The sequence below is a fragment of the Podarcis gaigeae genome (genome assembly GCF_964106915.1).
Source record: "Podarcis gaigeae genome assembly, chromosome: 10".
Taxonomy (NCBI): domain Eukaryota; kingdom Metazoa; phylum Chordata; class Lepidosauria; order Squamata; family Lacertidae; genus Podarcis; species Podarcis gaigeae.
In genome coordinates, this window is record NC_139686.1 from 14,462,828 (window position 1) to 14,473,080 (window position 10,253).

At 39.3% G+C, this 10,253-nt stretch overlaps 1 protein-coding gene across 38 annotated transcripts in view; it reads right to left on the reverse strand.

Annotated features, from left to right (window-relative positions):
• The window catches only part of PLEKHA5 (pleckstrin homology domain containing A5), a 166,412-nt gene that overhangs the window by 9,294 nt on the left and 146,865 nt on the right, over positions 1 to 10,253 (reverse strand). For 19 of the 38 annotated variants that reach the window (XR_014555559.1, XR_014555560.1, XM_083699933.1 and 16 more), the window contains 7 exons: positions 7,536 to 7,598; positions 6,418 to 6,498; positions 6,134 to 6,283; positions 5,599 to 5,700; positions 4,374 to 4,488; positions 4,167 to 4,210; positions 2,155 to 2,275 (listed from right to left, as the gene is read on the reverse strand). Coding sequence is in view for 33 of the 38 variants with exons in the window: in XM_083699933.1 (XP_083556059.1) it covers positions 2,155 to 2,275; positions 4,167 to 4,210; positions 4,374 to 4,488; positions 5,599 to 5,700; positions 6,134 to 6,283; positions 6,418 to 6,498; positions 7,536 to 7,598 (676 nt within the window). In the remaining 5 variants the exon portion in view is untranslated. Of the gene's footprint in view, positions 1 to 2,154; positions 2,276 to 3,072; positions 3,262 to 4,166; positions 4,211 to 4,373; positions 4,489 to 5,598; positions 5,701 to 6,133; positions 6,284 to 6,417; positions 6,499 to 7,535; positions 7,599 to 10,253 lie in introns of those variants that run through there. The other 19 variants (XR_014555561.1, XM_083699922.1, XM_083699919.1 and 16 more) reach the window with 2 other exon arrangements.

Sequence of the window (10,253 nt, forward strand, 5' to 3'; positions counted from 1 at the left end):
TAGCAGAATAAACACACAGGTTAACATTCCCTACCTAAGCCCCTAAAGCTCTCAGACTAAGTTAATAGGATTTACTCTGAGACTTTAGCTCACCACTTCCTCCGCTGTAAGCAGATGCAAGGACAATCGTCTTATTAAAGCATCAATTTTGGTTTATTAGATTTGCTGAAAGAAGCTGCACACATTTGCCTTATCTGACCATATCTCTCTAGTACAGAGGTCTGACACTAGCAAGATGAACAAAATGGGTCCGGTATTTCCACAGGGACTGTTAGAAAATGTGGCTGCTTCAGAATATAAACCATTGTCGGTAAAGTGATGCTTCTTACTAGACTCCCTTCCTGTCTCAAGTTGAAATAATAGTCCAGTTCCTTGTTCTGAGAATGGTCTATCTAGGCCTACAGCACTCCAAGATAATTGCCCAATTGCTTATTTAAATAATCTCCAAGGAGGTGATATGATAGCATCCAGGGCTGTTTCTTCTATTACTGCACATTTATAGACAAAACTTTCTTCCAGTCCAGCCTACACTTCTTTTGCTTGAAGTTTACCACCTCACTGCTTCTTCTACAGACTTCAACGTAGCCAGCTTATAGGCACTTCATCTGCTTAAATTGAATTTAGTGTAAGATGGAAAAGAGGGGAAACTGGAATCAAAGAGCTATAAGAGTACCCTCCCCAAACTGAAAGGCAGTGATAAAGCCAACTGGATATATTAATAAATTGGACTCAGGCCTGATGCAAACAAGAAGATATTGAAAAAGTAAGGCAGCGCAACATGTGAAACTGTTCAGGCTCTTCACATACACCCCCCGAATTATTTTTGCATTTTTCACCTCACCATCAAACACTAAACACCAAGCAATCCAATGGTGTGAAAAATCACTGAGGGGTACTACTCCACACAAGCACATGTATGATTAGACTGCACATTGCACAAGGATTTGTGATGGCTATTTATATCCTTTCTGATAACTCTTTACAGACCATTCTATACATACATACATACATACATACATACATACATACATGTGTGGGTGGGAGGGAGTGTAATATGCACCTAAATATCATCGTCGCTGACCAATATGAATAATCTTTTTGTAATTAAAAACTAAGTTCCTGAATTTGCTCCCCCCTTCTCCCTCCCAATCAGTTTTCCTTTCATGTCATGCCTTTTGAATGGAAACCACGGAGGCAAGTACTGTCTCATTACTGTTCACTTTGAACTGGTCTGGGAGCTTTCCCCGCCTTGTGAGTTAAAAATCCTTCAAATAAGTAATAAATAGGCAGAATAGCCTTGTGCAGCAATCTCAACATGCCATTCATGCTATTTACGTGAGTGAACTGATCTTAAGGGAGTTTCATTCAAAATGGATTGCACAGAACAGATGCTGCAGTGGCGAGAATGCTGCCAAAAAGCATACATTTCTGCTCAGCCATAAAGCCCATGAGGTATTTCATCATATATAAATAAATAATATTCTTATTTGGATTGAATGCCCAAAACTAAGTGCTTTGTAAAATCAAGGTGAACAAGCCTCCCACTTGCAGACTTAAGAATCAGTAGACCAAAAGTGAAGCAATGTGGCTTAAAAAAAACCCAAGCCCACACCAACCACTGCAGGGTAAAGCTTATCATTTGTCTAGGAGACAGAGAAAACTTGAGAATTGCAATATTACGCTTTTCTCTTTTCTTTTTAAGGAGACACTTTTTTCCTGTCTTTTGACAAATCGTGAAGTTATGTAGTGCTGCCTTCAAGGATGTTTCAGCAAAATAATGCAGGAAATGGATGAACAAAGATGGAAAGATTGTTCAAGGGCAATGACTGAAAATGAACAATTGTTTGGAGGAGTGGTATGTGCAGAACATGAGAGATGTGATTAGGCACAGCGTCAATAGGGATTTCAAGGCTGATTCTCGGTATTATCTTTTATTTTTCTTCTTCCTGCAACTGGCTGAAAGCCTTCTCTGGTCGTATAATTAAACCTAATTTCACTATGCTAGCTTTTTCCTTATAATAAGAACAGGTTACTCTATTTGTAAAACTATAACCAATTGTGTTGTTTCTTCTGTGTGATTACAAGAGTTTCCTATTCCCCTATAAGGGAAAATAAGAACCAACTGTTGTTTAGCCTACATATTATTTTACCAACCTTTAGCTGCAGACATTTCCGACTCAGAAACTGGCTCTGCCTTTTCTTCCCCATTTGATTCATCAACTTCTGCCACAGTTGTTAGCTCAGGCTCACTTTTATAAAGACGGTAATCTGGACCCTAGAGTCAACCACAGTAAAACATATGTTAGCATCTTCCCATAAGACATGTCAGAATGTAACAGCAACATGGCCACCTGTAGAGTATGGCAATGATGATATTGTATTCTGAAATGCCCTCTTATTTAAAGGTGAAGGACAACAAAAGATTGCTTACATTTTGTGTAGATTTATTTTTAACTGAACTGCATGGCAAATATATGCCAAGAGGCTGGATAGGCACAACTCATGAGTACAGAACTTGTTTTCGTAGCTGTGTGTAACAACTCTCAGATTTTACTGGAAAACCTATTGCTTTTTCTTTCCCTAGAGCATCACATGGAAAATTTGGAGAAACGTGTTTGCTGCTTATCGCATCATTTCCCCCTGCAGAATGTAAGCGTGTTGTGGCAGCTACCTATCCATGATTAAATAATCCTGGACAGCGCCAGGTACTGTCAATAATTCCTTTAAAAAACCTATTGCACTTGTTTCAAAATTAGATTTTTTAAAAATTAAAACAAATAAACACCCACCTACCAAAATGGAACATAGCAAAAGCTCAAATCTGGTTTGAGCCACCAATATTGCTGGACAAAGTACAAAATGCAACCAGTCTGAGTCAATGGGTACACTGACATTCACATAATATTGATGAAAACAGAAGTGGCAAACATTAACAATGCAGCTGGGAGTAACACAGTTAAGCTGAAAAGAAGCAACGTCACAACATAAAAGTAGCTGGATGTCAAAATAAAATGCCAACTTTGCAAGGTGGTGGGATGACTGATGAAGAACGTGGCAGTTTTGGCCACTTACACAGTGAGCTCCATTTCTTTGGTATCCTTGAACTTGGTGAATCTTCCTCTCTTCTGGCAGATGTACAGGGCCCCTGCTATAACAGAGCAAGGAGCTGCTATCACTGGGCAGAGGGGGGATTATGGGAGGATGCTCTGCAAAGTCATAGGACCGAGGGAGTGGAGGACGAGGTGGGACTACTTCCTCTTCCTAAAGATTGCAGAACAGTCACCTGATTTAGATGTGCTCATCTATCACAACATTTATAACTTCTTTCACATATTTTACAGCAGTTATATTACAGGTTGGAATTAAAGGGACACTGCTGTAATGAGAGGGAGAGATTAAAAAAATAACTCTAGTACATCACCAGTGGACACAGCATTTTACCAATTTGTTCTTGGTCCACCTCTGTTTACTCTGCCCCCCTGGGGGGGGGGGGACAGAAGAAAGCATGCAATCTTCACCCCCACCCCTGAGCAAAGAAAGGAACTTTCCTCAGGTCAATTTTTCTTGATGGTATCCCCCCCCCCAATTTCCCTATATTTCATGTGTTGATGCACTCTCACACATTTCAATTTAAAAAGTGTACATTCCCTCATAAAAAATAAAACGTATATTCTAGTTCCTTTAGACATTGCCTCCCACATGTCACTCACAGTGTCCCTTTAAAGCTACCCAATTTCTGAAGTTATTACAGGCTCAGAGACACTGAGCAATATCAACTCCCCAACCTTTTGAGCAGGAATTGTGGGTGCTCAGCTCTTGCAGAACTGAGCTTATAGGTGCGAACACACATGTAAAGCATTTCTTGCTATATGAAATGTGTGTGGGGCAGGGTAAAGAATCAAGGTTCACAATTTGCTGGGGGAGGAATCAGGATAAAGGGAAAATAAGAAATGGGAAGAGATATATGAACTTATAAGAGTAAGAAGTCACAAAACATACAAAGAAATTGTCATTTGGGAGTTCAGCCTTTAGAATTAACCCAGTTTTGAAATCTGTTTATTTAAATATACTAAAGATACATAAAATAACTTTAATAAAAAGGACAAGTAGGAGATTTGAATCAGAAAGTGATTTCAAAAGTACCCCCCCAAGTCCTTAGGACATACCTCATTTTTATATTTAGATGAGAAAGCCTTTGTTGCAACGATATCTATTTAAAAAGAAAGAAGAACATTTATTTTTATAATGAGTAATGAATTAAATCCTTGGTAGTGATCAACAGCTTAAATATTTCCTTTTCAACCACTGAAATGAAACTGTATTCAATCAAGAGTGTATATAACAGCTTCTAAGAGGTTGACATGCCAATTTACCTGCCTCTGCAGTGCTATTTCTTTGCTGTTTATGTTTACTCAAACCTTCCATGACATCCTGAATTCGCCAAAGCTCCTTCTGAATTTGAGCACGTTGTATACCGGCTGACTCAGTCTGCCAGAGAGAAATGTTAAAATTGAGATTGTCTGCCTCCACTTTTAATAAAAAGCATTGAAGGATTCATTGTATTTTATCACGCACACTTTTTTTCGTTCTGGATACAATGCCCTTTTCTTAGATTGAAACAAAAGCCACTTGCAGGCCTCTCCCAAGGCAACAAGCTATCCAAGGCTGTCAACTGCTATCCACATGGGGCATTTGGAGATGTCAGCCTTCATCTACCCTGTGACCTGTTCCTGGAGCTTGGGGGCAGTGCGGGATGTGGAGAACAAAGGCAGTTGAATCCATTCACATTACACATTTTATATTATTTATTTTAACTGCAGTACTGAGGACTCTAAGATGTTCTAGAGGCAAAATGAGGGAACATTATGCACATGCTTGCACATTGTGTTTCAGCTGTATTTTCCAAAATGTTTCTTTTTATTTTGTAACCAAATTCAGGCAGATGTGCTTGGGTGGAAATGAAGGAAAAACTAGTAGAGACTGAACCTCTGACCCAAATTTTGACTGCACCACATATTTCCATAGCTGTCAACCTTCCCTTTTATTGCGGGAAATTCCCTTATTCCAGTGCCGTTTCCCGCTGCTATCCCGGATTGTTAGGATATCCCGTAGACTGTCCCCAGGACAGGTGAGGCTGCTGATCCCTTATTTTCAAATCTGAAAGTTGACAGCTATGCATATTTCATTGAGATTTTGTCCTTTCATCCCCACTCACTGCATTCCAACCTCTTATAGGGAAAAATCTTATTGGATTGGATTGTCAACTGGCAGAATGACATTTCAATGCTTTGGGAATTTCCCCCACCGCATCAATATACTAGTATCTGGCTTGGGACACAAGAACATACATCTCCAGTAGAAACTCATGTGCATAAGGCCTATGACCATAACAAAGCTGACTGTTCTGAAGATTGAAGAAGCAGGTAGGCGTGTAATTTGTTCTACGCCATTACGCATTTCAGATCCTTTAACAAATGTGGGTGAACTCATTCATCTTTGCACATCACATCCACAAGTACATTCTAATAGTATTGCATACATTTTGGTATTATTTCTAGCATGTATGGATATGATACAAAGTTTAGGCATTGGCCGCACCTGAACTTCTCCCAGCCGCTCCAGCTGCTCCTGCATGTGGTTCTTTGTGACCGTTACATCGTACTCTAGTTTGTCATATTCCCGCCAAGCTCTCTCAAGCTCCTAAATACAGACACATTAAAAATGTACGCATGATAGTTTTGCCTCATGGGTAAATGCAAAAAATATTTGGGAGTATGCATGATTAAGAAAAATAAATGGTTTTACAACATTCAGACGGGTTGGGTTGCCAGAAACTGTGGGTGGGCGGTGCCCTAAAAGTTGAACAGCTGATACACATCTCTGCAACTCTGGATCACTTTCCAAAATAATTGCATTCTGTTGTTCCATTGTAGCAAAAGGAGCCCCCTGCCCCCTATTTCCATGCCCACACAAGGAGTGGTGAATTCAAGACAAATTAATGTTTGCTAGAGTGTAATAAAGAACAAACCTCTATATAGTCGTTTTCTTTATTTAAAAAAATACCTACTCAAAGAAGGCCACCTCTTAACACACCACTGAGCTTTACTAGCTGAAGAAAAATGGCATTACTTACTGCGGTAGCTCGAGACACTTCTCGACAAGTGCTAAGGAGTCCATTCTGTAAATCATCCCTCTGCAAGATGACATTTTGTATGGCGGCTGGATTTTCCGCATTCATTTCTATCTCCTGACTGGCTGATAGCAGAGCTTGCTCAAGCGTATACTATGGTAATAAAAAGAATAATTTTAATGTTCCACATCATTGAACTAATTTTCTTTTTACTTCACTTATCAGTGTTCTGATAATAAAGCATGCAAAATAACATCCATTTTGGGTAATAAATATAATTGTCCTACTTTTTCCTTGTGCAGCTGCTGAAGCTTTTCTTCCAGGGCTTGAACCACTTTGTCTTGCTCGCATAATCGGCTAAGCTTAGTCTAGTGTGGAAGTGAAGATGGTAATAATTAGTGCCACTAGTTGTTTTGCACTTTTTATTTTAAAAATCACATACACATTGGGGGAGCCTGGAATATCTAAATGCAGATTACCACAGGCATGACCCTAAATTACACGCCAAGCTAGGTTTGAACCACAGTGGAGTGTTCTGTTTTATTTACTATTTATTTATTATTACCCTGAGTCAGTAGGAGCCATTATGCACCTGGTGATCTAGCTGTCCCATTCACTAAGTCAGGGAACGCTCCATACACAGCATGGGGAATCTCTGATACATTATCTAATAAGGGGCAGCTCCTGCAGATAGGGAACTGAGTACCCACTGCACATGTCCAACTTAGGACAAATAGTGAACCTGCTGTGGCGTTTGCAAAAACCTGGTACAGTATCTGATTTATGAAGGGAGGGGTGTCTTTTTGGTAAAGCCAAGTGAGGGGGGGCTTTGTTTAATACAGACTTTGTGTATTAAAGGTTCAGCTTACTGTACACATTATATGATACTGCTCTTGAATATCTGGGATAGGATGACCTATTCACTGGGGGGGGGGGGGGAATGCTGCTGAATTTACAAGGGGCCCTGGGAATAACTGAAAGATAACTTATACACTGATTCCCTGTTTGCAGATCAACAAGCCGAAGTCCTACAGTGACTACTTTGTATGCATTTGCAACACAAGCTACTCTGTACAAACAAGAGAGAGTTCATTTTAAGGCTTTGGCCACACAGTCACATCACATTTTGTCTCAGAAAAGCTATTCCTCTTGTACCCTGTTTTTGAAAAAAGGTAAGGCTCAAAAGTTTCTGTTCTCTCAAAGGTGGCTGTGGGTAAAATTACATTTTTTTTTGCAGGCTTTCAGCTACAGATTAGTCAAAGCGCATCTCAACTCTTGTTTCAGAAAGTCAGGGAGATGTGACAGATTAATGTCATATTGAGTTTGAACTGTTTTTACATGAGTCAAGCATACCAGTTTGTTTAAAACGCACCAATGCAACATACAGAAAGCCAACAGTACTTACATCAATATCTAGGTCTTCTGATCTGTATTTGTACAGAGTACCCCTACATTCATCTTGTGTCAGCTATAATAAGGAAGAACACTCCCATCAAACAAATTCACTAAAATCATGCAAAACAGTGTGTAGTCTAGTTAACATTTAATTAAGCATACATTACTTCATATTGAATGTTAAGCACATAATATGCCTGAATGCATTTAATCAACACACACACACACCATGTAAATTTCAGTTCATAATGGAATGCCAAATATGGATTGTCAGAAGGGGAAAGCACATCAGAGCTATTTATTCTTGCTATGAAGGTAACCTATGAAGGTAAAGCTAAGTCTGGAATTCCATTCATTAGTGATCTTCAAAAGTCTTTAAGAAAAAATGACAGAAAACAAAAAAGTTTAGATACTAGCCAAAACAAGCGAGAACCAACAAACAAATGGGGGGGGGGGGGGGGAGAGAGATAAATCAGTTTCAACTATACCAAAGGTTTGGTATGCAGTTAAGAGGACAGTGAATAAATTCTCAGTTGAGAATTCTGAACGTTTTCTTTTACTTCTTAGTCTCCAAAAAACTCAAGAAGAGTTACATGAGATTTACAAAAAAAAGACATTATCTGTGAAGACAACACAATGAAAACTGTAAATGCACTGTCTTTGACATGCAGGTTTTATTACTTCACTCTCAGCTTTACTGTTAAATAAGACTTTTAACACAACACAAGCAGCTATACACTACATACTCCTTTACACAAACAACTGGGCGGGGGCAACGCACTATTTTGACAAATTTTAAAAGAAATGTGTCAAGGCAAGCAAGATTTACACCAAAGTTACACTGATGAGGGACTACATGGAGGAGAAACAATCAATTCAAATAGCAGAGGATGACAGTTGGGGTTCTACATGGACTGGAAAATCATTCAGATGTCTAAGTGCCAGTAAGGACTTTGATACCTGAGTTTTCCAGTGTGGCGCTACTCTATATGGCTCCAATGTTATTGTTTGCACCTCCTTGCCCCCAATATTATAAGAGGCTAAATGGGACCGCAGCTAACACAATAATCACACTGCAGTCATGAAGACAGATTGTTGACATATTAAGTTCTCTTTCTAATTCTAGATTTCAGACTGCCTAGTATAAAGACACAGCCAAAATATATAGACATACATTTCAGCATATGTGTTTTAAAGTGTATTAATGAATGGGGCATTGAGGATATTCTGCACTGGGCCAATCTTCAGAGTGTGGTTAGGATGTTGGAAGCAAGCTGCAGGCTCCTGCGTTCCTACTGCTTCCCTCCTGGCTCCTGTTGTATAACCATGAGATAGTGGCAGGTCTGCATTAGCAGTAACTGTGGCTGATGTGTAAAGGGATCTTGCCAAGCAGAGCATATTTGAAGTACATTTTCAAACCCTAGCTTGCTGATTAGGTATGCTGATTAGTGCCAATGTGAACATAATGTTACAGATTTTTAAAACTGACAAGGAAGGTGGAGAGGGAAACGGAAGAAAATGGCAAATCTACATTAAAGCATATTTGCTAACAGTTCACATGTCGACTATCTTCTCTACCTTCACATACATGCACAGGGTTTTTGTGTACAGAGTAAGAATGTAAGCTCTCTCCCTGCTTTTAAGGAAGGGCTACATCTGCAAGCATGAGGCAAGGGGTTTAGCCATACAAGCATTCCAACCACAGAATAGATCCCCAGAGGGACTTTTAAGTGTTCATTTCAAGGCATATCCTCATGCAAATGCACTGTGTGACGATCTGAGATTATGCACGGTGTGATAAAGCCATATAAGTAGCCTTGCTTTGAAATGAACATTTAATGGAATGAATACTGGGAGATGAAAAAGCCACAGCACCTTTGAGTGTCATGAAAATTACAGATTTTAATTTGTTAGTACCTAACAGGGCTTTCTCGTTTTTTAAACCCACTTGAAAATGGACCTACAGATTCCATGTTGACTGGAGAAAGAATTGAAGAATGGAAATATCTTTTTTCATAATAATAATTAAAAACATGCTCAAACATGGCCAATGTATATCTGGCCAAGCTTACAACAGGAAAAAGATAAGATCTATGCATTTGTTTTTAAGAATTACAGCGTGGATGTGTACATTTCTGAAGATGCATCCAATTCTCACTTTGTAGGCAATTCGGAAACTTCACTATTTGAACAGCTTTAAGTCTAAAATCCCCCCCCCCCCCCAATTCTAGATCATTATCCAGATTTCTTGGAAGATAAGTTGCTTATTTAAAAAGATCCGTACTCTAAAAATCACAAAGGTGTATACACATCTTTTGCTCAGCCTTTTCCTTCCAATTATATAAACTCAAATAGAGTTAATTCTACATAGGGATAATTCACAATATGTTACCTTAGGGTTTGCATACTCCCTTCTCTCCTCATGAGCTCCAATTCACTTTTCTTCTGGGTTCACAGAAACCAAGGTATTAAGAATTCAGGTTGACTAGCCACCATGGTTTGAGGCTACATGTGAACCATAGCTAGACTACTGAAGCCATTCTTTAAATTCAGCTGCATGTCTAGAGTCACAGGAGGTTGTCACTGGCTCCAAAAGTGTAGCTGAAAAATCACTGAGTTGATGGAAGACCACAAAATGCAGCACCAGCTTTCAGTAATTTGCCAACTCTTTTCTGGGAACCCTGTTGTTCCCGTGAAGGTTACATAGCTTCATAGAAGCTTGGTAATG